The following is a 24,156-nucleotide window of genomic DNA, read 5'->3' on the forward strand; positions in this document are numbered from 1 at the left end:
TCATATAAATAACTAACCAATTGTACAATAATGTTTTCCAGTGTGTACCAGCAAGGACAACCAAGTCAAACGATCAAAAACTTCACATTATGGTGGAAATTTCCTAAAGATATTACCCCCGACACAGTGGCGTTTCTCATTGGCTTTCAATTCAAGGGCCACAATCTCTGGACTTGATCTGCAAAACCACCTTGATATACCTCAGAAAATTAACATGAACAGAATAGCACCCATATCTGGATAATTAAACAGGCTATTATTAAAATCCCACCGCAAAACCTCCAGCATTATCAAAAAATTAAACTAACCAATTGGGCAATAATGCTAGACGATAATGTCTACCAGCAAGGATAGCCATGCCAAGTCAAATGATCAAAATTTCACATCAAATTGGAAATTCCGCAAACAAACTGTTTCAATTATGTCCTCTTTTTTCATTTCATTTTGCCACAACTGGGATATTTTTAATTCAAGAACATTATCAAATAAGAAGTATATAAATAGGAATGCGAAGTGTATGAGAAGATACACCACAGAAACAGCATTAGAAAATACAAAAGATCAGGATGGCAGGAATTGGAGCCTCAATGACTTCTTCTATCACCATTTTTTTAGTGCTATTCATATCTCTTAGCTTTCCTTCTCAAACCACCGCAAATGGTTATTTCTATGATTCACCACCACCTCCAACTCCGGTGTATAAGCCTGCACCAGTATATAAACCTGCTCCAGTTTATACGCCTGAACCAGTTTATAAGGCTCCGGTCTACACGCCTAAATCTTACTACAAGGCTCCGGTTTACACTCCAAAACCAATCTACAAAGCTCCCGTCTACACGCCTAAACCTTACTACAAGGTTCCGGTCTACACTCCTAAACCTGTCTACAAAGCTCCCGTCTACACACCTAAACCAGTCTACAAGCCTCCCGTCTACACGCCTAAACCAGTCTACAAAGCTCCCGTCTACACGCCTAAACCTTACTACAAGGCTCCGGTCTACACTCCTAAACCAGTTTACAAAGCTCCCGTATACACACCTAAACCTTACTACAAGGCTCCGGTTTACACTCCTAAACCAGTTTACAAAGCTCCCATATACTCACCTAAACCTTATTACAAGGCTCCGGTCTACACGCCTAAACCTTACTACAAGGCTCCCGTATACACTCCTAAACCAGTCTACAAGGCTCCCGTATACACTCCTAAACCAGTCTACAAAGCTCCGGTCTACACGGCTAAACCAATCTACAAAGCTCCTGTCTACACGCCTAAACCAATCTACAAAGCTCCTAAACCTTATTACAAGGCTCCTGTCTACACTCCTAAACCTTATTACAAGGCTCCCGTCTACACTCCTAAACCAGTCTACAAGGCTCCCGTCTACACGCCTAAACCAATCTACAAAGCTCCCGTCTACACGCCTAAACCAATCTACAAAGCTCCTGTGTACACGCCTAAACCAGTCTACAAGGCTCCCGCCTACACTCCTAAACCTTACTACAAGGCTCCCGTCTACACTCCTAAACCTTACTACAAGGCTCCCGTATACACTCCTAAACCAGTCTACAAAGCTCCTATCTACACACCTAAACCTTATTACAAGGCTCCCGTCTACGCTCCTAAACCAGTGTACAAGGCTCCCGTCTACACGCCTAAACCAGTCTACAAGGCTCCAGTTTACGAGCCTACCCCAGTTTACAAACCTACACCAGTTTACAAGCCTCCCACCCCCATCTACTAAGAACGGTCACCACCCCAGCTTACTCCCAATAGTTTTCAAGTATGAATCACCTCCTCCGACTGCTCACATATTCACATCACTTCCTCGTGGTAAGGCTCCTCATTACCAGTTACCAGTTCGATGAATATCTTCAAGTCCCGCAAGCTTTTGCAATTCATATTCTTCAATAAAAAATGAAGCGTCTCAATATACATTGTATAAGAAAGATGAACATGTAGAGATGTTTCATTGTATTTCGTTTGTAATTTTTGTTTGTATTTGGTGTTTAATTATGAGCAATTGAAGCTCTATGTTGCAATAATTTCATATATTTTCTATGGTTGGAAATTGTGAGCTTTGTATTTACATATTTCTAGATAAATCATCTTCGTCGAAAAACGTTTTGACTAAATTTGCTGGTAGCGATTTCCTCATAAGCATACAAATATTCCTTTGGAAGATCTTAATGTACAATAAAACACGTCAGACCTTCTTCACAAGTCTCATTCTGCCATTACAATTTAGTGGTTTTAAGTAATGGTTTTCCTCAATGCTATGGAAGATCTCCATTTCCTCAAACATCCGCAGTCACGTTTTTTACCTTGCTGTACTTTGACATTTCACCATCTAGCATAAATGTGTGTGCGGTTCCAGGTCTAATTTACAAGCCTAACAACATCCAAGGAGTGGCAATAAAATTATATGAATCGATTTTGTACTCAAGAGCAAGCTCAACGGTACCCATTTGTACTTCAGCAATGTTGGCTAATTCCAGAAGTGATTTTTTTCTTTAATTGTTCCATAAGTGGAATGTGCTTGACGTTTCAATAAAAAACTTTGCAAAACCAAAGGCGCTTACCTCAATATATTATGGAAACTTATAAATGGCTCCTAGTTAACGAATTGACAAGGATTCTTCAGCTCTCTAAATTACAAATTCCCCTCCCTATGATAGTTAATAGTCGACTTGAAAATATTCAAACTGTTAAAATTAAAGAATCTCATGCCCAAGTACGTAATGTAAGGTGACCTGTCTTATCATACAGAATATGCGGACAAATATAAGAAAATGATATTGATGTTGCATATTATTTTTAATCACTGACAAAGCTATATTGTCTATTTGTACATTTAGTTGTTACATCAATCTCATCAGTCATTTCTTTATCAAAAAAAAAATAAAATCTCATCAGTCATTAGCCGTTAAAAATACACAGAATAAGTGAATAGGGTTACTTAATATATCATGGATGTTGAATTCGCAGCATCTCGTATTTTCAGTATATCTTTTTCTGAGTTGGTAGAACTTCGCCGAACCACCTTCACACAGAACAGCACAAATGTGAAATGGCTATTATAAAAATCCCATTACAGAAGCAGAGATAAAACCTCCAACATTATCATATAAATAACTAACCAATTGTATAATAATGTTTTCGACTGTGTACCAGCAAGGACAACCAAGTCAAATTTTTTATCTTTTTCATATTTTCATCATAATAAGGCTGTTACGTGCAATTTTAACTATTTCACATGCAGTACGGCTACTGCGCTGTTGAGATGTACAGCAGAAGTTCCCAAACAGCATTAGAACCAGGAGGCACATTGTTCTTATTTATTTTGTTATGAGATTTGATGACTGATATCTGTAAAGAGCAACTTCACTCACAAACTCTGTTATCTTATGCAGACGTTCTTGGATAGTGATACTGCATCAATAAAACGAAAAGGAAGTAACTAAATAGAAACTTTGATGACAAATCATATGAAACAAACAATAGAAGTAAGATTACCAAATCTGTTAAACATTTGACAGTGTAACTCAAAAAACGAATTCTTGTCAGTAGGCAGTAATGTTGAGTGGAAACCAAAATCTAGCGTATCAGTTCAGATGGAAAAAGACAAATAAATCCCAATTTCAGTAGGTGCACAAATATGTAAAGAAAACAAAATGTATACTATAAGAAAACGATGTCAGTACTGCCAATAAGAATCTTATCTGTGGTTCTCGATACAGACTCCAAGCACCAGGATGATCATAAGACACAAGTTGAAAGTGGACAGAAAGTAGGTTGGATGTAATTACTAGTTTACGACCTACAGAAAAGTATTATGACCATGTCGTGATGTCCCCTTGTGAACTCTAACGACCTTAACATAAGTCGCTAAGAAATTGCATTATTTTTGCGAATCATGTGCTGCAATAAATGATGAAGCATCTCAATAAACAAGAAAGGTGAACATGTAGAGATGTTTCGTTGTATTTTAATCGTATTAGTAATTTATGTTTAAGAAGCTCAGTGAGATGTTTCATATATTTTCTATTGTTGGAAATTATGTGCTCTGTATTTACATTTTGCAAATGCTTTCAAGGAAAAAAGTAAAGATAATAATATTTGCTACAAATTAATTAAGTAGATGAATCATCTTCAACAACATCAATCTGAGTGAATTTTTAGAGATCTTTGGCACTTCGATGATTGGGACAATGAGATGATCGAGTATAAACAATTACCTAGGTAAAGACGCATGTTGTCTCTGAAGTGGAGGAGTGCTTCTCTCACCGCTTTTAACACAATGCTCCTCCAAATGAGCAAACTGTCCTTTGAAACGATCAACTCCACTATGTTGGAATAAAATGAGCAAATGGTCAGTTATGATAACTACTCCTCTTGAGATAAAATATTTATTCTAAATTATTAAATTTGATAACAAACCGACTAATAGTTTTAATAACTGAAGCAAAACTAATAGATTTGATCAGAAATTGCTTAGTTTGGCAAATTAATTAAGTAGATGAATCATCTTCAACAACATCATTCTGAGTGAATTTTTAGAGATCTTTGGCACTTCGATGATTGGGACAATGAGATGATTGGGACATAGCCTTTCAAACCCAATGACATTGAGGAAGATATCTTAGGAATAATTTGTTTTTATCGGGACAATGCGCCCAAAGGCCGCCGAAATTTTTTGGTTGGTAAGAAAATATATTAAGACGTTTAAGATTCTTTATTCTAATGTATAAGTAGATATTCAAAAATCGGATTAAGACGTTTTGAGAAATGTTGTAAACTCATCAGATTTTTGATCGAGTCAATTAGTGAAGTCTAATTTTCATGGTATATTGTTGAGTAGTGGCGGTTAAATTGGTAACAAGTGGGCTGGTAGTATGCTTTCTCAAAAAATCAAATGGGCTAGTCTGTATAACCATTGGGTTAAGAACAAAATCAGCATCATTTCCTATACATACATTTTTAGGCTAATTTAAGAATGGGCTATAACGCGGGTTAGCCCCTACATAGGGACGCCCGTCCCTGGTGGATATCGAGTTGATTGGCTTTATTTATTTATTTTATTTTATTTTTGTAACATGGAGAAAATCTTTGGGTTGGTAGTGGAGAAAACCCGAAATAGCCCTTCGGGATCGCTTTATTGATTTTTTATATGGGATGTCACTGAATGTTCTATTCGTGCTTGTCTTCCTATTGTACATTTAGTATATTTTTAAGGTCATTCCATTTTCCATTCAAGATGTTCCAATATTACTGATTCTGATCATTGTGTTATGTATAATTTGAAGTATGCACTGCACATTCATGATAGAGACTTCCTTGTTATATTTGTTTTTGGGGTTTGCGATGTATTTCGGTTTTGTTAATATTCACTTAGAACACAAAATTGGTCAAAAAGACTAAAATCAACAATTCCTGGGTGAAAAAGACATTTAGATTTCGATACTGTTTAAATGGACAAAAATGTAAAAATAGCCAGGATGTAAACAGTTTCATCCTACTAATTTTTAAATACTTTTTCTTATTTTTAATTCGGAAAATGGGTCATTTGTCCAAATATTTTTAAATCACGGTTCAAATGGACGAGTAAAAAATAGTTCGGGTGGAATGGCAAAAAAAAAAACGGAAAATGGGCCATTTGTCCAGAAAAATTTAAATCATGGCTCAAATGGACGAGTAAAAATTAGTATGGGTGAGATGGACAAAAAAAAATAGCAAAGATGAAACTGGATTCATCGCGGCTTAAGTTTAAAAAATAGCAAGGATGAAACTGGTTGCATCTTGATATAAATTAAAAATAAGAAAAAAATATTTGAAAATGGGTAGGATGAAACTTGTTACATCCTGGCTATTTTTATATTTTGTCCATTTGAACAGTATCTTTTAATTTTTGTCCATTTAAACAATATCAAGATGCATCCAGTTCAATTCGTGCTATTTTTTAAGTTTAAGTCAGGATGAATCCAGTTTCATCCTTGCTATTTTTGTGGTGTCCATTTGAACCATGTATTAAAAATATTTGGACAAATGACCCATTTTCCGCACCTAGAAAGGGAGAAGGTTGTTGAAATGGAGAAGAAGAAGACTCACTCTCGTGGTGATCATGTAGGGATTTGCGGAAACGATATGGGGAATGGCAAAGATTGAGGAACAAATATTGATTTGAAACTTAGGGGTTTTTTTTGGGATTAGTTGTTGGGTGATTTTATTGGTGGGTGCAAGCATAAAATCTATAGGTGGTATTAAGGATTTATGGAAAAAAAATTGAGTGGTGATCAATATAAGTGTTAAAAATTATAAGTCGTAAATAAAGTCCAGTTTTGTGCACATTCCTTTAAAAATATGCAGTAAAAAATTTATGTCATCGGTTATTCAAAATGTACCGTTTTCTTATTTCATTAAATAAATTTTTGAATTATTTTTAATTTAGGTTAAATTTAAAAAAGAAACCATATTAATTCTTCTTAATATAACAGAGAATGTTTTGGATGATGTGGAGGATTCAAAACATCCCTCACATTTTGTCCAATTGAAGTAAACCACGTGGACAATACTGATCCGATTGGCCACTTTTTCGAAGAAGAACAATTTCTCATTAAACCCATTAGTTACTTTTGTGAAAACTCTTAATCTTAACGTTTTGCGTTTCTTGCTCATTGGGTTTGAAACGACACTCCTCTTGGTCAATTAGTGTTAAAAGATTGCCCTTCACAGTTATCTTCCTCTATAGTTCGCTCTCCTAGCAGATTATCATTGAACATAATAGCAAAACAAACACGCCATTTGAAAAATCAATTCAAATACGATCGGGAACCCAAAATTTAATTCAAAAACAATAGATGAGACACTGATCTTAATCACGACATTTGATCAATCGAAGGAGAATCAAGCCAAACGAGATTAAAGACCACATAATTTAACTTAATTATGCTAGAAGATCATCTTTGCAAAACTTAATTTCAGGTATACCAGTGAACCTTATAGTTACAACAAATGGCATGGTGTCACATTAATTTAACACATAATCTGATGTTTCATATCCCAAATCCAAGTGACTGTTTCCGAATTATGTATTCTTCATGTGAAGTTAATTTGCGCATTTCTAATCAAATTCTTTATATATATAGAAGAAGTAAACAAGGTTTGGAACTTTGGTGCTTGAACACATACGTGTCGTTAAAGTAGTGCAATTGTACGAGGAGAGATAATAAATCTTAAACAACTAATGAACCTGAGTTCTCAGTCTGTTGTTCCACTGGTAAAGTGCGGTTGCCGTTACATCGATATCATGCAACGTTGTTATAGAATCTGCTGGACTACCAAGGAGGAAACAGACACTTCGGGATAAAATTAGGGCATATAGTTCTATGTTTGCTTACACCAAATCTTCAATGGGAGCCAAAGTACTTTCAATGAGTTGTTTTGTCAGTAATGATCAAATGAAGTGGTGGAAATTCAGTAGAAGAAAAATATGAAACATTGAGATGAACTTCCATGCACTAGTGATGGACATATATTTGTGTCGGTAGGATTCTTCCGGACCTATATATAACATGATATTCAATCAAGGAGCGGAGGTCGGTTCCACCGAGCATTAATGTAGTTTTCTTTTATTTTCGTAGCCTTTTTTCTTCTTTTATAATGGCTAAATAATCTCTCTACTAGGGTTCACGATGAAATCCAATGATGTATATGAGAAAATGTTCTGTACATATTTTCGTTAGTGTAGTATTTTTATTGAAATAATATACCCAAAGTAAGAAGAAGAAAATGGAAAATAAGATTCTTACCTTTGAAATAATATGCCCAAACATGGATGGATTAAGACTCTCGAAATAATGGAGAATTACCATATACTCGTAACTTATTCATGAAATTGCAACAAACTTGTTGATCCTTATTACTGGAAGCCAAACTCCCGTCTCCCTGATGATTTTTAGTAAATCTGTCGCAAATAAATATAATTTTCCAAGAAAAACTAAGAGTCGTAAATCTTCAAAAATATTATCAAGAGTCCATCTAGTGCAAGCCTATCAGACTTCAATCGGATGATCCTTGAGAATCGCTCTAACAAAAAGTTCAAGGAAGATAACTCATAGACGAAAATGACCAACAGTAGTGTCTTTTCCCATTCTATTTAAGAAAACTTATCAACATGTGTCTTTTCTTAATCAACCGTAACGTAAAAAATAATCAGACTCTCATCAAAAACACATTGATACTTCTTATAAAAGATCATATATGTTCGGAAGAGTGACCAATGGTTTTGTATTTGATTTTTTTTTTTCTTTTTGACGTAGAAGTGTCTTACATTTTTTTGTTAAAAATATGGTTTAACATTATGTGTCTAACTCTATAACTAGAAATTTTGGTGGATGGTGATTATTCTATTCCTTTTTGTGTCCTATATCTCCTTTTCCCATTACTTTTTTTTGATGCAAAGAAATAATTTTATTTAAAAACTGGAACCTCTTATAGGCATTGTATCAGCATGTAATAATTCAACAATGAAGTTTGGTGGATATTGTATCCAATTCCTACTAACTTGAAAAGTACGAGAATGTTTCTCCAGCTTATCTGCTGGTTTATTTAACTTTCTACTAATAAAAATGCAAGTCATGATTGATGCTTGCTTAAAAAACCCATGATCTCTAAGATAAGAGCCTGAGATTCCCATCTGACTTTTTGATACTCTCCATTTGCTGGAATTACCACATTCTACGCATCAATCTCGAACATTACATGCTGCAAGTTGAGTTCCTCTGCCCATTTTATGGCATGCAACAAACCTTCTATCTCTGTATGTTATGCGTCTGATTGTCCACACTCATAGATGCAACTCCCTCGTGAAAGTTCACCAGTATAAATATCTTTATAAAAGAAGCATCACAGCAAATAGAGTAAAATGGTGTACTAGGCGCTGACCACATGACATGTAAAGTGTTAGCTAGGATATTGATGTTGTCCAGGAATTTGTGTTTGTGCATTCCTTTTTCTGTCATGTTGTTGAGGTGTTGTACAATGTGTATAACTTCCACCGGGTTGGGTTTTTTTCCACCAAAAACATCTCTACATCATTGCTTCCAAATTTCCCAACAAGCATTAGCCATTTTTATCCATTCACTGTCTAATTTGGTGAAATCATTAGTGAACCAGCTTCTTATCCATTGAGATACAATGTGATTTGTATCTAACATGCTTCTCCTTGCACCTGAAACTGATGTCCAAACATCCTGAGAAAAAGCGCATTCCCATTGAATATGTTTAGTTGTTTCAGTCTCATGTTGACAAATACTGCAAATTTCTCTATTGTAATGCATTACCCTCCCCATACGTTCACTCGATGGAATTATGTCTTGATGCACTTCCACAGGAAGGTTTTAATCCTTGGTAAAGTATTTAATATCCATAGTTGTTTCCGAAAAGCTTCCATCTCAGCATCATAGTTTGCAGTTGCATTTTTTTTTTATCTCCACCAATTTTCTGTATGCAGACTTGACTGTAAATTTCCGATTGCGAGTAAGTGACCATATTAGCTTGTATAGAGAGTGAATAGGGATTTCCATACACAAAATTTTGAGGATATATGCAGGTGAGAAAAGCTGATGTAAAATCCAGACTTTCCAAATATTTTTTTCTTTGTCAATGAGATTACTTAAAATATTGTAAGATACTGCTAAGTTGAAGTATCCTATTGTGATAGGTGGTACTTGTTCCCCTAGTATCCAATTATCCTCAAAGTTAGGATTTTTTTTCCATCTCAGAAGCTGTACTTATGCACAAATGCTATTTCACCCTGAATGCTCTTCCATGTCTAGGTTGTGTTCTTCATCTTCTTTGAGTGTAAAATCGATGTATCTGAAAAAAAATTTTATTTTAACGCATTTGCCCAAAGTTGGTTAGAGGTGTGGTATAATCTCCATACAGAATTTTTCAATAGAGCTTTATTGAAGCACTCTAAGTAACGAAAGCCTAAGCCGCCATTTTCTTTGTTGGTATTAACTCTGTCCCATGATATAAAGTATACACCTTTTCTTTCTTACTTCTTCCACCAGAATCTCCGTTGTACAGCGTCCATTTCTTTTAATGTTTTCTTTGGGATTCTGAAAACTCCCTTTTGATGAGATGGATAGTTATAGGTGGGGGCTCTCCAATCATCGTCGCTTATTTCCACAACTATTTCTTCTACCATTATCACTTGGGACTCCCTTTCCTCTCTGCTTACTGAAGGTTGCATTAACCGCTCAATCATGATATGCCCGATTTTTGGATCCTCAATCATTGAGGCTATAAAGGCAAGTGCATCCGCATGTATGTTATTGTCTCGGCCTATGTTTCTCCAAATAAGGATTCGTATCTTCATTGAGTATTCTTTCACGAGTTGCTGACATCTTTGCATCACCGGATCAACTGTGTTATATCTTCCTTCAATTTGGCGAACCACTAGCTGCGAATCACTGGTAATTCGTACTTCGTATAATCCCATTTCTTTCACAATCCTCAAAGCTTGTATCACCGCTTCATACTCAGTCTCATTATTTGTTGCTTTGTATTCCAACCGAAAGCAGAAAACTATCATGATCCCTGTGGGCGAAGTGAATACTATTCCTATTCCTCCTCCACAACTGTTTGATGATCCGTCTACGAATATATCCCATCTTCTGGGATGATTCTATTGTAATAAGTCCTTAGGGTCTGGCCGACTGTCGTCTACATCCATCATTTCCCTTATGCTTTCGTCTTCTCGATCCCGAGAGAAATTCAGCGAGAAACTCGGCGATTATGTGTGACTTCGTAGAAGTCTGTACTTCATACTTTAGCTTAAATTGATCAATCTAGGTATTCCATCTTTCTACTCTCCAAACTCTTTTTGAATTCTTCAAGACTGATTCTATAGGAATTCTTGTAAGGAGTTTAATTCTGTGGGTTTGGAAATAAGTCCATAACTTTTGTGATGTGTAAAAAATTACTAGTATCAAGTTTTCAATCTTTGGGTAATTTTTCTACGCGGAGCTAAGGGTTTTTTGAACCTGAAAGATTGGTTTCTCTACCCCTCGTCGTTCCGAAGTAAGACGGCACTAATAGCGTTTTGTGTTGCCGCGAGACAAAGCAACAGCTCCTCTCCGAGTTCTGGTTTTTGTAAGATTGACAATTTAATAAGGTACTCCTTTATACCCTTCAAATCTTCTTAACACTCTTGCGTCCACGCGAACTTTTCTCCTTTCTTCAAAATGTCAAAGAAGTGCTTAAATTTGTTTGAGGACCGCGAGATAAATCTTCCCAAAGACGTTATCCGCCCATTTAATTTCTGTATGTCTTTTATGGTGGCAGGTGAAGGCATTTCTAGTATAGCCTGGACTTTTGCTGGGTCAACTTCTATGCCTTTTCGTGAAACTATATGTCCCAGAAACTTCGCTGATTCAACCCTAAAGATGCACTTATTAAGTTTATCTTCATTTTGTATTTCCTCATCTGTTCAAAGATCTCTCTCAGGTCTTCCACATGCTCCCCTGAATCCTTTGTCTTGACCAGCATATCATACACATAAACTTCTAACTTCGTATGTACCCACTTGGCGAAAATTTTCTCCACCATCCGTTTATATGTCTCCCCCGCAATTTTCAATCCATATGGCATCCTGGTGTAACAGTACAACCCCCTAGGAGCGAAGAAAGCCGTGTGTTCCTGGTCTTCCTCAGCCAATGGTATTTGATTGTATCCACAATACCCATCCATGGATGACAACCTTTTGTATCCTGATGCTGATTCCACCATCTGTGGGATATTTGTTAGGGGAAAGCTATTTTTGGGGCACGCGGTATTCAGGTCGCTAAAATCAATATATATTCTTATTCCATTGTTCTTTCTGGGCACGATTACCATGGTCGCAATCCAATCTGGATACTTTGCCGGCCTTATGATTCCTGCATCCATCATATTTTAAATTTCCTTATAGATTTGCTCATGATATGTTGTGGCGATCTTCCTTATTCGTTGCCTGATTTGTTTGACTGTCGGATCTAGCTCCAATCTATGACAAACTACCCGTAGATCAATTCCTGGCATTTTCACCATGCTCCACGCAAATGTGTTGATAGACGCATTTATGTGTCTATTTTCATCTCTTTTGTGTATTTTGTTAGTACCCATTTTTGCTTATTGTGGTGTTTTTATGTTTGTTTAGGTGTTTTTGGAGAAATACCCCTTGTGTAGAAAGAGTTGCTCAATAAGTAATGTTTTACACCCCGGAGAAATGCACTGAAAGGCACCCCAGAAAAATTACTATTTCCACCCAAATTACTATTCGCACCCCAGCACTCTGGATAAGGGGCACCTTCTTCTCAAATTCAAATAAACTTTTTGGCGGGAAAATTGGTTCATCAACTGGCAGATTTTAAATCGACAAAATGAAGGTGTTGTGTTGCGATTCAATGGCTCAAACTTGGTAGGAAGATGTGATATAGCTTAAGGAACACATTGTGGGCATCGGATTTGATCGGAATTGGCTGGAAATCCTGGTTTGAGTCACGAGCTCAAACCAGAGCAACGTGTCCTGTAACACGAGTTTGATTGTGTGTTTGCCATGCATGGAGTGTTTTGGAGGAGTTCGATGACTTTGGAGGCGTGGGGAAGGTTAACTAGAGCGTGCAGGATCAAAGTTTACGTGTGTAGAAGCCAAAAATGGAAATTATTGTTAAATATGGGCAGCGAGCAATTACGGGATTAATGGGAGATTATACGGTGTTATGGTCGGATATTTTTGTTTAAAACACTATAAATACAAGTCTAAAGAGTTTAGAAGAGTTGGAGAGTTTTGGGGGAGAGTTTGGAGTCGAGAGAATCAAAGAACAAAAACATACAGAGAGAAAGTTTCTGCTAGTGCGAGAGAGGAAGAACGGGAAGAACAGTCTTGCAGCAGCAGTCGTTCTTTGCAAGCGTCTGCGACACTCAGCTGTGGGTCGATTCCACCAGGGAACAGCTTTTCATTTTTGTCGCTCTTGTAACAGCAATGTGTAACGTTTATATGCGTTGCAAACCTGATTATATTTACATTTTCTCTTGATTGTAAACAACTTTTGAGAATCAATGAATCATTTTGAGAGGTTTTTCATCATGAGTAGCTAAGTCCAATCCCAGGGGTGACGGAGGAAGCCGTTCTTTCAAAAGTTATGTGGTAAACTTTATTTAAATTTATTTATGCAACTCTTTTATGATTAATTGCACCGAATAAATATGGAGTAAATGATTTTTATTAATCAATTGTGTTTTCTCTTGATGGAGTATGCTTAGTAAATTGCTTTTGATACTTTATGCTCGCGATTAACAATGGATGTTTTCAAAATCTAATTTAGGCAATGATTAGAATCAGAATTTCCTTTGATTGGAGTTATATTGTCTAGAATTGCATGATAAGAATTGTTATTGAATCACATAAATTTTGGTGGATGGTGGAATCCTGATCCCCAGTAAAAATTCTCTCCCATATTTTGTTAATATTGTGCATATAATTTTATTTATTTAAATCTAAAAAAAAGTTACCTTCACAAGTTCGAAAAGAACCCAGTTTTCACCACTATCTACAACAACATTTGAAAATACATTAAATTTTTGGCGCCGCCGACGCGGACCTGTGCTTAGGTAGAATTTTTTTAGGTTTATTATTATTTTTTTTCCTTTTTACGTTTCTTTTTATCTTTGATTTGCAGGTTCGAAGTGGAGTACTAAGGACCATGGAAGGAAAAGCTTAAAGCGAAAGGAGCGAAAGAGGAATTTTCTTTTTTTTTGTTTTATATATAGAAAAGAGAGGAAAAAATAAGAGAGATTTTTATATATATTTTTTTTTAGGTTATTTTTCTTTTTCTTTTGCACTTTACTTTATTTGGACTTTGGACTTTAAACAATTGGACTTTAATTTTTTTTAACCCTACGGAAGGGTATTATTATTAAAAAAAAAAAAATTATTATATAAACTGTGTGCAGGGAAGGACGACGATTACTATATCGTCTCGGCCCCTCGGGTTCGCACAAGGCATAGGAGTCGTGGCCCGAGTCGACGACAACGGTTCATCCCCCCTCTGGTACGGGAGGTAAGTCCAATCGAAACACCCGCGAATCTCCTGCAAGCGGGTTACTGTATGCCTTAAGGTGATAATTGTTTGAGGACGAACCGGACTGTCTTTATTTTCCTAGTAAAGGGCAAGGCCTGGCCTAAACAAGATAAGGGTTCGGATTTCATCACCGTTCCCTTCTTGCCCGCCTTAGGAAAACAAAACCTAACGCGAACCCAAGCTTAAAATTTGGAATAGAACGAGACCGATAGGGTAACGAGCTTAATAGGAAACTCGTTCGAAAAATATTGGTTGCTCTTTAAGCACACTCCAAAGTTCATGATGGTTTCTGTGAGTTGAATGCGTGACTGCGCCGCCTTGTGATAGCGGTGAGGCCTTGGGTATCAAAGCTCCACTGAGCTTCCCTCGCCTCAATTCAACTTACTTTGACTCGGATTGATTCCAGAGGGGTTTGCTCAAATTGCAACGAATTCCCTTTCGAAAGATAGAAGCTGGTCTAGAAACAATCTAAGTGGATCCATCATGCTTTTTGTTTGTTAGAAATCTTTAGGTTTGCTTTGGTGGAGTCGAGTCGGCCTTGTTTGTGATTGTATAGAATCCCTCTGTAGTTTATATTTCTTCGGTGATGAATCCTTTTGAGGAGACGCCACCTGCGATGACGTTGCGAGAATATATGTCTAGAAATTCTCGTTATCAAGAGATGTCTTCGGAAATGACTCTTGGTGAATATATGCGTGGGCAGCGATATATGGATACTCCAACTTTTATTGAGGAATCACCTCTAACGATCTATGAGAAATATTATAAACATAGACCATGTAGTTTGGAACAAAGATTGAGAATTCTGGAATTTCAAAAATTGTATCATGATGATGAGGATAGTGATGATGAAGAATCTGAAATATGTGGGAATAGTGATCAGGAATTTGTTACCCTAGTTGAGCCTTATAATGATTATATTATTTCTGGTTCAGATCCTAATAATTTTAAAAATTATTCACCTATTCAAAAGGACGAGGATTTGACTAGAGATACCCCCGTTTCAGACGATGTAGTATATCCTATTTACGAAACCGATGATGGTTTAGAGGAACCAGTTTATCTTGAGATCGAGTCAAACGATTTAGAAACAATAGTCTTAGATGAAATCGTAGAGATTAGCGAGGATGAACCTGACTTAGAAAAATCAATTGCTGACCTAGAAATTAGGCCAGTGATGACCAGTCTATCTAGAGACGCCGAAAACTCAAAGTTTGGGGGTGAGTATCATTCTCCATGTGCTTTAACTCTTAGTAAGGTCCCTCACTTGGGACTTGACATCAATGCCTCAACCATCTTACAAGATTATCTTCATAATCGTTTTCCAGAACCTAATGATATCCAACAAGAGTCTCAAATGTTGGAAACCCATCCTCTGGTTGATGTGGTTAACCCAGGCAATAATACCAAGATTGATTTTGTTTTCCCACCAAATAGTTTTTTTCCAATTGTGGGAACGTATAGATTTCAAATGTGTCACTTATTAAGTTGTGAGACTAAACCTAAATGCCTTAGAAAATTAGAATCGACACATTTGCTTAAGAATGACCACAATTCTCACTGTGGTCAACTTTGTAAGTCATATCTGACTGACTTAGAGGATCCGCAATTATTTAGGTTATTACTTCGTGATTCTAAGTTCGTATTTGAGTTTTTACAAACTCTAAGACCTAGTGATTCGGATCCCATCTATGAAGAAACGCAGCCAATGAAAATATTCTATTTAGACCCTTTCATAGAACCTGAACCTGAACCACAATTAGATATAAATATCTTAATCAGGAAACTAGATAAGGGCATGTTATTCTTGATCACTTTCTTGGGTTATTGTAGTTTCCTTTGGTCAGCTCTTTTTCGTTTTGAAGACCCACAGTTATTTCGACTGTTACTTTATGGTTCGAGTTGACTAATCCTTTCCTAAGTTTGGCTTAAGACTTTAAACTTAGCACTTCTTGGGAGGTAACCCAATCTCATGCAACCCGGTAATATCCTTCCTTCACTCTTTTGCTTCAAATAGTAACTGTCTCTCCTTGTTCATGCTTTTAATTTCATCTTTAGAACATTGAGGACAATGTTAGATTTAATTTTGGGGGTATGGGAGAAACTTTTTAGTTGCAATAAATAAACTCCAGAGCCTAAAAATTTATGCGTATTTAGGATAACACTAACCAATCTAAGTGGATGGAAACATTTTGTTTTAGGAGTTGAGGAACCAATCTGACTAGATGGAAACATCTATAGAGTCTATTCATAAAAGCACAAAGCTCAGGTGTTAGAAATAACATGATAGTTTCGCCATATCTTGTCGAGTCCTTTTCACTTTCTATTTTTAGTTTTCTTTTGTTTCAAGTGATTTGGTGGGGCACACGATTCAAGTTGTTACCTTTGCTAGGGTGAAATAGAGTGACTGAGTTACCTTTTCCAAAAAAAAAAAAAAAAAAAAAGACCGGACCAGTTAGACCAATCGGAATAAGTATTAACACTTGGATAGCAATATGCGTGTGTTCTCCCTGTTTCCGTCGCCTAAGCAAGCGTGGAATGCAGGACCCGTGGGAACTATCGTGTAATCTGCTGACAAGAAGCATGCGCTTGGATCAAAAATCTATTCATGCCGTTAAGTTAAAAAAAAAAAAAAAAGTGAATGGTTATGTGTAGTCAACTGCTGGTTCCCTTGTATTTGCCAGTTTGTTGATCTAGATTTAATTATTGACCACTGGTTCCCTTGTATATGCCAGTGTGTTAATATTAGTCAGACCGGTATCTCAGTCATTTAGGTTAGGTTCACCTTGGCAGAGGCCTTCAGACAGATATGGGAAACACCGTTCACTTTTCAACCATCTACATTTTTCTTTTTCCATCTTCTTAATCTTTTCATGTGATTAGTCTGACTCCGAGTATGATGTCCATCGTGAAACTATCTTAGTAGAGCTCTGTCACTTATATGAATTTTAGTATGCTTGAGTGCAAACTCGTATACAACAATTGGAATTTCGCGTCAGGGTACTTCCTCCTGTAATTAATAAGTATGCCAACCAAGGAGGTTCTTTAGTGCTTTCCAAGATTTTTCGTAGATAGTAGGGTCTGGAGTATTGGTTTTTGTGGGTACACCTCTGATAAACCCACCCGAGATTAACTCGGTCACTTTTCAAGAATAAATTTTGCTCGAGGACTAGCAAATAATAAGTTTGGGGGTATTTGATAGACGCATTTATGTGTCTATTTTCATCTCTTTTGTGTATTTTGTTAGTACCCATTTTTGCTTATTGTGGTGTTTTTATGTTTGTTTAGGTGTTTTTGGAGAAATACCCCTTGTGTAGAAAGAGTTGCTCAATAAGTAATGTTTTACACCCCGGAGAAATGCACTGAAAGGCACCCCAGAAATGCACCGGAAACGTCCCAAGAAATGTACCGGAGGATCCCAGAAAAATTACTATTTCCACCCAAATTACTATTCGCACCCCAGCACTCTGGATAAGGGGCACCTTCTTCTCAAATTCAAATAAACTTTTTGGCGGGAAAATTGGTTCATCAACTGGCAGATTTTAAATCGACAAAATGAAGGTGTTGTGTTGCGATTCAATGGCTCAAACTTGGTAGGAAGATGTGATATAGCTTAAGGAACACATTGTGGGCATCGGATTTGATCGGAATTGGCTGGAAATCCTGGTTTGAGTCACGAGCTCAAAACAGAGCAACGTGTCCTGTAACACGAGTTTGATTGTGTGTTTGCCATGCATGGAGTGTTTTGGAGGAGTTCGATGACTTTGGAGGCGTGGGGAAGGTTAACTAGAGCGTGCAGGATCAAAGTTTACGTGTGTAGAAGCCAAAAATGGAAATTATTGTTAAATATGGGCAGCGAGCAATGACGGGATTAATGGGAGATTATACGGTGTTATGGTCGGATATTTTTGTTCTAAAACACTATAAATACAAGTAAAGAGTTGAGAAGAGTTGGAGAGTTGGGGGATAGTTTGGAGTCGAAAATCAAAGAAAAAAACAACAGAGAGAAAGTTTTCTGCTGGTGCGAAAGAAGAACGAAGAACAGCGCAGCAGTCGTTTTACAAGCGTCTGCGACTCAGTGTGGGTCGATTCAACCAGGAACACTTCCCTTTGTCGCTCTTGTAACAGCTGTTTGTAACGTTTATGCGTTGCAAACCATTTTTTACATTTTCTCTTGATTGTAAACAACTTTTGAGTATCAATGAATCATTTTGAGAGGTTTTTCATCATGAGTAGCTAAATCCAATCCCAGGGGTGACGGAGGAAGCCGTTCTTCCAAAAGTTATGTGGTAAAATTTATTTAAATTTATTTATGCAACTCTTTTATGATTAATTGCACCGAATAAATATGGAGTAAATGATTTTTATTAATCAATTGTGTTTTCTCTTGATGGAGTATGCTTAGTAAATTGCTTTTGATACTTCATGCTCGCGATTAACAATGGATGTTTTCAAAATCTAATTTAGGCAATGATTAGAATCACAATTCCTTTGATTGGAGTTATATTGTCTAGAATTGCATGATAAGAATTGTTATTGAATCACATAAATTTTGGTGGATGGTGGAATCCTGACCCCAGTAAAAATCTCTCCCATATTTTGTTAATATTGTGCATATAATTTTATTTATTTAAATCTAGAAAAAAGTTACCTTCACAAGTTCGAAAAGAACCCAGTTTTCACCACTATCTACAACAACATTTGAAAATACATTATGTGTCACCATATTTTTTTAGCAATTCAACTTGCCTCGCTTCTTCTTCTTTGTCCATTGTCGTCCCAATTTTTAGGATCTTGGGTTCATGTCAGTCCCCAAGTTTACGTCCTTTGTTGGTTCCACCGCAGCAAAGTTCATGACCGGTTCTCCTAGTGGTGTCGTCTCCTTTATCGGTTTCACGAGCTCTCCTTCTTCTTCTGGTATCTCACTGGGGATTTCCCATCCTTATTTAGCTCTTTCCATGTATACCCTTATCTCATCCTCTTTTTTAAACTCAAGCATTTTATTATTTCGTTCCTTCTTCCTTTTCAATCTTCCCTCATAATTCTCAATGTCCTTCTCATCGCATTTTTCCGCGTCCTTGCTGCTTCTGGTCCCCCTTGTATATCCTTGAGAGCACGTTATCTTGGCAGCTGAGGAAATCTTCCTTCGAATGTACTAAAAAATTGCAGCCAAATGACTTCCCTCCTTGGTCTGCGTTAATTTGATGCTGTCCCGTCAGGTTTTCATAATAATGTTAAGGTGCTGGTGGTAATTCCCGACCTTCTACGTAATGTGCGATTTTTTCCGTTATCTCTTTTTCCTCTTCCTAACGTTCCTGCAATTGTTCGTATGATGTCCATGAAAACTATAATATCTGCAGAACTCATGACTCTTCCTAGGGGTTGGTTATCTTCCAATATTCGGTGGTGGTGGAATTTCCTCAGTCAGTATCACTTTCTCCCATATCCTCTCCACAGTTGTGTTAAGCTTTGAGAGTTCTAACTATATCCAAGAGTTTACTCCTTGCTTCTTTGGCTTTATGTTCCTCAGATGGTGTTTTTTGGCTTTATCACTTCTCGGCTTTCGATCCTTCTGCTAGGATTTTTCCCTCTTTTGGTCAATCAGCTTCAGCTCTCCTTCTGACGTTGTTTTTACCATAGCGGTCAACATAAGCTTCTTCTCCATCCACTGAAAATTGTCTTGCCTTTGCGAATTTCCCATCTGAATCCTCAATCTTCGTAGCTCTCGTAATATTTCGTGGTCCATAATCCTTCTTACCGATTCATCGATATCTCTTTCTCGCCCCTTGTTTTTGCTTTGCTCCTCACGCCTCCTTCCTTTTTCGTGTCTTAGCTTAGGTTTCTTTCTCGGTCGTATCCTTCTAGCATCCTTCTTTTATGTATTCTTCGTTCGTAATCTTCGTAGGGACTCTCCTCCCAATACAGGGTCCTTTTCCGAGATGAAGCCGTTATCATTTCGGAACTAGCGTTTCCTTCTTGCGAGATTTCAACCTATATTTTGTTGCCATGTTCGTATTCCTCTCGTTTCGCATGACTGTCTCGTTTTACCGTTCCTGCTTGCCATTCCGGCTGGTACTTTACTCGCCCCTTATCTCGACGGATTGCTTTACTCGGTTTTTTCAATGTCAAGTCTTTGTCACCCTCGTTCCCCTCCACTTCGTCTCGATTCGTTTCCCATTCCGTAATAGCCCCGGCTTTCACGATTTGAGCTGGTTCCGTCATGGATTCATCCTATATTCTCTGCTTGCCTTTACATTTCCTTATGATTTCTCGTTTTTCATCTTCTATGGACGCTTCTACCTTCTCTCCTTCCTTCCGGGGTTCCAACCGCTTGCTCCTCCTTACCGTTGTTAGGGGTTCCACTCGTCTTGCTTTTCTTGCCATCGTTCAATTCATGCTAAATCTGGTGTTCCGTCTGCCGCCTCACTGACTTTCTCTTCCAGATATTAGATCTTTAGACACTACTAAATCACTAACTCTATAGAACTATCTGCACAAAACAACTCGCCTAAATTTCAAACTATTACAATCTTAAAATGGTTTTATTTTTTCACAAAATCTTAGATGAGGATGAACCCCAATCTAATCCCTGTTTCTGGATGTCAAAATCTAACTACTGGAAATCCAGTAGTACACCCAAAGTGATAGTAACCAAGATCTGAGACATATTAAGTAATATAAACACAAAAATCTTTATTGATGAATCATTCAAAATAACAAAGATACAAGTTCTTGAACACAAGGAAACCCTAATCTTTCTCTCTAGGCTAAGCTCTCCCACTCTCTCCAAATCTGATCTCCAATACATTTCCGAAGGACCTTTATTTATAGGCCATCTAACCCTAATGGAACACAACTCATTTTATCTCGTCACGTTCTCGCAGAGGCGCTTTACACTTCGCCCAGACCGTTTTCCATAAAGCTTTTTCCCTTCTTTCGCCAACTTCACATGGGCTTGTCGGGACACCTGTCTCTTTTCTTGCTCCATAATTTATCTACTTCGCGGCTTGTCTTCTCAGCCAAGTAATCTTACTTCGTCCTTTTCCCCTTCACGGCGGGTATCTTGTAGAGTACTCCATTGATCCTTCATGGCCCATGTTCCCCTAGGATCTTACTTCGTGATGAAACACTATCTCGCACATCGCTTTTACCTCGTCAAATAGTCAATAATGGTGACTCTGACTTGATTTGACAAGTCACTGAGGAAGATCTTCCGAACACGATACATGATCTTTAGACCGGATTCTCGTGTCTTTCCTATATCCACCTGGCGGTCCATATTTTGGTATCTACAATGATGATAGTCGACTTTGAAATATTCAAACTGTTTGTATAAAATTAAAGAATCTCACTCCAAGTTCGTAATGTAAAGTGACCCTGTCGTATCATACAGAATATGTGTTTGAAATTAAGCTTGAAACGAAAAAGATCTGAGTCGTAGAATTAGTTCTCCGACACATGCACGAAAATGATATTCATGTTGCATCATAAGCCAGAAAAGAGATAAAGTCTTTCTGCATATTATTTTTCACCACTGACAAAGCTATATTGTCTATTTGTACATTTATGTTGTTACATCAATCTCATTAGTCATTACTCGTTAAAAATACACAAAAATAATAAGTGAATAGGGTTGCGTAATATATTATGGATGTAGAATCCGTAACATCTCGTATTTTCAGTATACCTTTTTCTGAGTTGGTAGAACTTCGCGGTACCACCTTCACACAGAACGGCACAAATGTGAAATGGCTATTATAAAAATTCCATTACAGAAGCAGTTCCGTAAAACCTCCAGCATTATCATATAAATAACTAACCAATTGTACAATAATGTTTTTCAGTGTGTACCAGCAAGGACAACCAAGTCAAACGATCAAAAACTTCACATTATGGTGGAAATTTCCTAAAGATATTACCCCCGACACAGTGGCGTTTCTCATTGGCTTTCAATTCAAGGGCCACAATCTCTGGACTTGATCTGCAAAACCACCTTGATATACCTCATAAAATTAACATGAACAGAATAGCACCCATATCTGGATAATAAAACAGGCTATTATTAAAATCCCACCGCAAAACCTCCAGCATTATCAAAAAATTAAACTAACCAATTAGGCAATAATGCTAGACGATAATGTCTACCAGCAAGGATAGCCATGCCAAGTCAAATGATCAAAATTTCACATCAAGGTGGAAATTCCGCAAACAAACTGTTTCAATTATGTCCTCTTTTTTCATTTCATTTTGCCACAACTGGGATATTTTTAATTCAAGAACATTATCAAATAAGAAGTATATAAATAGGAATGCGAAGTGTATGAGAAGATACACCACAGAAACAGCATTAGAAAATACAAAAGATCAGGATGGCAGGAATTGGAGCCTCAATGACTTCTTCTATCACCATTTTTTTAGTGCTATTCATATCTCTTAGCTTTCCTTCTCAAACCACCGCAAATGGTTATTTCTATGATTCACCGCCACCTCCAACTCCGGTGTATACGCCTGCACCAGTATATAAACCTGCTCCAGTTTATACGCCTGAACCAGTTTATAAGGCTCCTGTCTACACGCCTAAACCAGTCTACACGCCTAAACCTTACTACAAGGTTCCGGTCTACACTCCAAAACCAGTCTACAAAGCTCCCGTCTACACGCCTAAACCTTACTACAAGGTTCCGGTCTACACTCCTAAACCTGTCTACAAAGCTCCCGTCTACACACCTAAACCAGTCTACAAGCCTCCCGTCTACACGCCTAAACCAGTCTACAAAGCTCCCGTCTACACGCCTAAACCTTACTACAAGGCTCCGGTCTACACTCCTAAACCAGTTTACAAAGCTCCCGTATACACACCTAAACCTTACTACAAGGCTCCGGTCTACACTCCTAAACCAGTTTACAAATCTCCCATATACTCACCTAAATCTTATTACAAGGCTCCGGTCTACACGCCTAAACCTTACTATAAGGCTCCCGTATACACTCCTAAACCAGTCTACAAGGCTCCCGTATACACGCCTAAACCAATCTACAAAGCTCCTGTCTACACGCCTAAACCAATCTACAAAGCTCCTAAACCTTATTACAAGGCTCCTGTCTACACTCCTAAACCTTATTACAAGGCTCCCGTCTACACTCCTAAACCAGTCTACAAGGCTCCCGTCTACACGCCTAAACCAATCTACAAAGCTCCTGTCTACACGCCTAAACCAATCTCCAAAGCTCCTGTCTACACGCCTAAACCAGTCTACAAAGCTCCCGTCTACACACCTAAACCTTACTACAAGGCTCCCGTCTACACTCCTAAACCTTACTACAAGGCTCCCGTCTACACTCCTAAACCAGTCTACAAGGCTCCTATCTACACACCTAAACCTTATTACAAGGCTCCCGTATACGCTCCTAAACCAGTGTACAAGGCTCCCGTCTACACGCCTAAACCAGTCTACAAGGCTCCAGTTTACGAGCCTACACCAGTTTACAAGCCTCCCACCCCCATCTACTAAGAACGGTCACCGCCCCAGCTTACTCCCAATAGTTTTCAAGTATGAATCACCTCCTCCGACTGCTCACATATTCACATCACTTCCTCGTGGTAAGGCTCCTCATTACCAGTTACCAGTTCCATGAATATCTTCAAGTCCCGCATGCTTTTGCAATTCATATTCTTCAATAAAAATGAAGCGTCTCAATATACATTGTATAAGAAAGATGAACATGTAGAGATGTTTCATTGTATTTCGTTTGTAATTTTTGTTTGTATTTGGTGTTTAATTATGAGCAATTGAAGCTCTATGTTGCAATAATTTCATATATTTTCTATGGTTGGAAATTGTGAGCTTTGTATTTACATATTTCTAGATAAATCATCTTCGTCGAAAAACGTTTTGACTAAATTTGCTGGTAGCGATTTCCTCATAAGCATACAAATATTCCTTTGGAAGATCTTAATGTACAATAAAACACGTCAGACCTTCTTCACAAGTCTCATTGTGCCATTACAATTTAGTGGTTTTAAGTATTGGT

The 24,156-nt window shown here is 37.5% G+C and overlaps 2 protein-coding genes across 2 annotated transcripts; both read left to right on the forward strand.

The window, feature by feature from the left end:
- The first annotated feature begins 566 nt into the window (after nt 1-566).
- Nucleotides 567-1,742, forward strand: LOC113330127 (repetitive proline-rich cell wall protein 1-like). The gene has a single exon (XM_026576982.1). The coding sequence runs from the start codon at nt 567-569 to the stop codon at nt 1,740-1,742; it is 1,176 nt and encodes a 391-aa protein (XP_026432767.1).
- Nucleotides 1,743-22,469: 20,727 nt separating this feature from the next.
- Nucleotides 22,470-23,952, forward strand: LOC113329609 (repetitive proline-rich cell wall protein 1-like). The gene has a single exon (XM_026576468.1). It carries the CDS (start codon nt 22,494-22,496, stop codon nt 23,634-23,636), a length of 1,143 nt encoding a protein of 380 aa, XP_026432253.1. The 5' UTR covers nt 22,470-22,493; the 3' UTR covers nt 23,637-23,952.
- Nucleotides 23,953-24,156: the final 204 nt, after the last annotated feature.

This window comes from Papaver somniferum, unplaced genomic scaffold (assembly GCF_003573695.1).
Source record: "Papaver somniferum cultivar HN1 unplaced genomic scaffold, ASM357369v1 unplaced-scaffold_117, whole genome shotgun sequence".
In the NCBI taxonomy this organism is placed as follows: domain Eukaryota; kingdom Viridiplantae; phylum Streptophyta; class Magnoliopsida; order Ranunculales; family Papaveraceae; genus Papaver; species Papaver somniferum.

Coding starts and splice junctions, on each gene's coding strand:
- LOC113330127 (XM_026576982.1), top strand. CDS start 567: ATGGCAGGAATTGGAGCCTCAATGACTTCTTCTATCACCATTTTTTTA.
- LOC113329609 (XM_026576468.1), top strand. CDS start 22,494: ATGGCAGGAATTGGAGCCTCAATGACTTCTTCTATCACCATTTTTTTA.